The sequence below is a fragment of the Sphaeroforma arctica genome, assembly GCF_001186125.1.
Source record: "Sphaeroforma arctica JP610 unplaced genomic scaffold supercont1.674, whole genome shotgun sequence".
Lineage (NCBI taxonomy): Eukaryota > Ichthyosporea > Ichthyophonida > Sphaeroforma > Sphaeroforma arctica.
The window spans coordinates 57-2,430 of NW_014039884.1; the positions used below are offsets into that span (position 1 = coordinate 57).

Genomic DNA, 2,374 nt, shown 5'->3' on the forward strand with positions numbered 1-2,374 from the left:
GGCTATAGTTGAATTTATCCCGTCTATGAATAGAATATGCTGTTTACTAGGACGTACATAGCTATTCAATCGGCAGACGTGTGTTACGATCGAAGCTAGTGGTTAAAACATGCAGGAGACTGCTGCTACAGACTTAGCCTTCGGCGTATACGCTCACAGCAGTATGGCATAGTCTGTCAAGACGAAAGTACCAGTGATTGTATACGCAAATTACTGCTCCTATAATTCCATAATCCATCCATAATACCATCTAGAGCAATGCGACAGGAGCAACAATCTAATACTTGTGTGTATGCTGGACGCCGTGTTGCTACGGAAAAGCCAAAAACGCAAGTCGAGGTTTCGATATTTGTTCATCATCGATTGTATTGCGATACTGTGATTGATAAGAGAGTACAAATGATTCACCTTCGCATGTGTATAGCCAATACGCTGCAAAAAGCGTTGAGGTATCTGATGTTCACTTTTGTGTATCAAGCTACTATGTATTGCACAGACGAAGCGTGAAAACAAATAGCTAACAACCACTCCGCTATTCTGCATTGCTTATATAGTCCTAGGTATGTAACGTACATATATTTACATAAAACATCCTCACATCAACAGTCGGAATGATTACAACAGCGGTCGCGGAGGCCGCTACGACGAAAATGACGACGATGTGCGCTCTAGAAGAACTAGTAACCGATCGTATGGTAGTGGTCACCGCGGCGCGGCACGAGGGTGCGTAGAATACGAACATGCGTTCAAAGTACATACATGGGCTACTGGTATAATTCGTGCAATTGTAACAACTCGAAGTTAGGTAGAATATGGTCAATTTTTTATTGCACATGCATGTACATTTATTTGTCGGATTCGTGTAGGTAGAGTGAAGTCCGACTTTGACTGTACATGCATTTACGTCCACTCAAATCCGTGTAATAGCACAAGGGCAGGTATACTAAAAAATACATCGCCAATGTACTAGTATGTAAATTTAATTGTAAGATGCGTCTAAAAACTCGTAGATATAGTGAATACATACTCTCACTGCATCTACTTGTCAGATTCATGTATCATTACAAGGGTAAGTAAAGTGAAAACACGCATCCAATCGACATGTCTGTACATCTGCTTGTCAAATTTGTACTTAAAATTAATATTTTCCACCGGAGTTTCTCGGTTTGATGTGTTTGTAGAAGTATGTTTTTCTAAAAAGTTACATACTGTTTAGTATGCGCAGGCACACGGTCTTAGTGGCGGACATATGTGTGTATCGCGATATATGGAATTGTGTAGCCCTGCATTCTAAACATATTGAGTCTAAAGCAAATGAAATTCTGTGGCATATTTACAACAGACCTACAGATGTGTTCTCAGATGACGATGGGGACGGTGATCGGTTTTCGTCACCACGCGATGCAGGTGCGCACGGTTACCTACGCTCAGCTGTGTTTAATTAAGCTCCGTATTCGCAAGATTATATGGTGTGGGGGTGATTTCGTTTGTGTATCTTATTCATACATGTCCCTGATGTAGGTAGGTCTGTTTGCCTATCTATGCTCGCTAAAGTCCGGTGTAATCCACAGATGGATGAAATCAAGACTATACTGCGTACACCACAGTACTATATAGTACAACTAATATCTGCATATGTGATTTTCATGTGTATGTGATATTCGTATGCAGGTTTGGTTGTTTGCCGAGTTCTGGTTTATTCCCTGCTTTGCATAAGCGCCGCCCATGTACACAAACATTACGAATAATTTTACCTGCTGACTATATGTGCATAGCGAATAACTGTGTATGAATTCCGACCGTAAGCCCTAATGTGGTCTGTCTGGTGCGAGTATCCTCATGAACGAAGAGATCAGCAGATGCGTGTGAGTGGCTTTTGTGACTTCGCTTTAACTAGGCAGATACTATCATACCGCCGTCTTTGCTCCTAGTTGCCGTATATTGTGAGTGTACGTCTTTATCGTTGGTACTACATCTACTTGGATATTCTTTCATGAGACTCTACGTGAAGTTGGGTGAGAATAACATGTCGAAGTCAGTATCAATGACAATCACGCCCCCGTGTCTGCCCACGGTGACCGTTCATACTATATACTCTCAACGCCCGACTCAGGTTCTGTTACTCACCACCGCACGTTTCCAAGCTGTGGGATCTAGTTACCAATAACCGAGCGCCTCCTCACCACGATATATATATAAATATATATATATATACATATATGTATATGTATATGTATATGTGTCTATATCTATATATATATATATATATATATATATGTATATATATATATATATATATATATATATATAGTGTGTGTGTGTGTGTGTGTGTTGTTGTTGTTGTGTGTGTGTGTGTGTGTGTGTGTGTGTGTGT

At 40.5% G+C, this 2,374-nt stretch overlaps 1 protein-coding gene across 1 annotated transcript in view; it reads left to right on the forward strand.

Moving 5' to 3' along the window:
- Positions 1–600: 600 nt before the first annotated feature.
- SARC_07977 (hypothetical protein) overlaps positions 601–2,374 on the forward strand; it is a gene marked incomplete at its 5' end in the record, with an annotated part of 4,673 nt that continues 2,899 nt past the window's right edge. Inside the window, 2 exons of the mRNA XM_014298052.1 lie at positions 601–723; positions 1,343–1,407. Of these exons, the coding sequence (XP_014153527.1) occupies positions 601–723; positions 1,343–1,407 (188 nt within the window). The remainder of the gene's footprint in view (positions 724–1,342; positions 1,408–2,374) is intronic.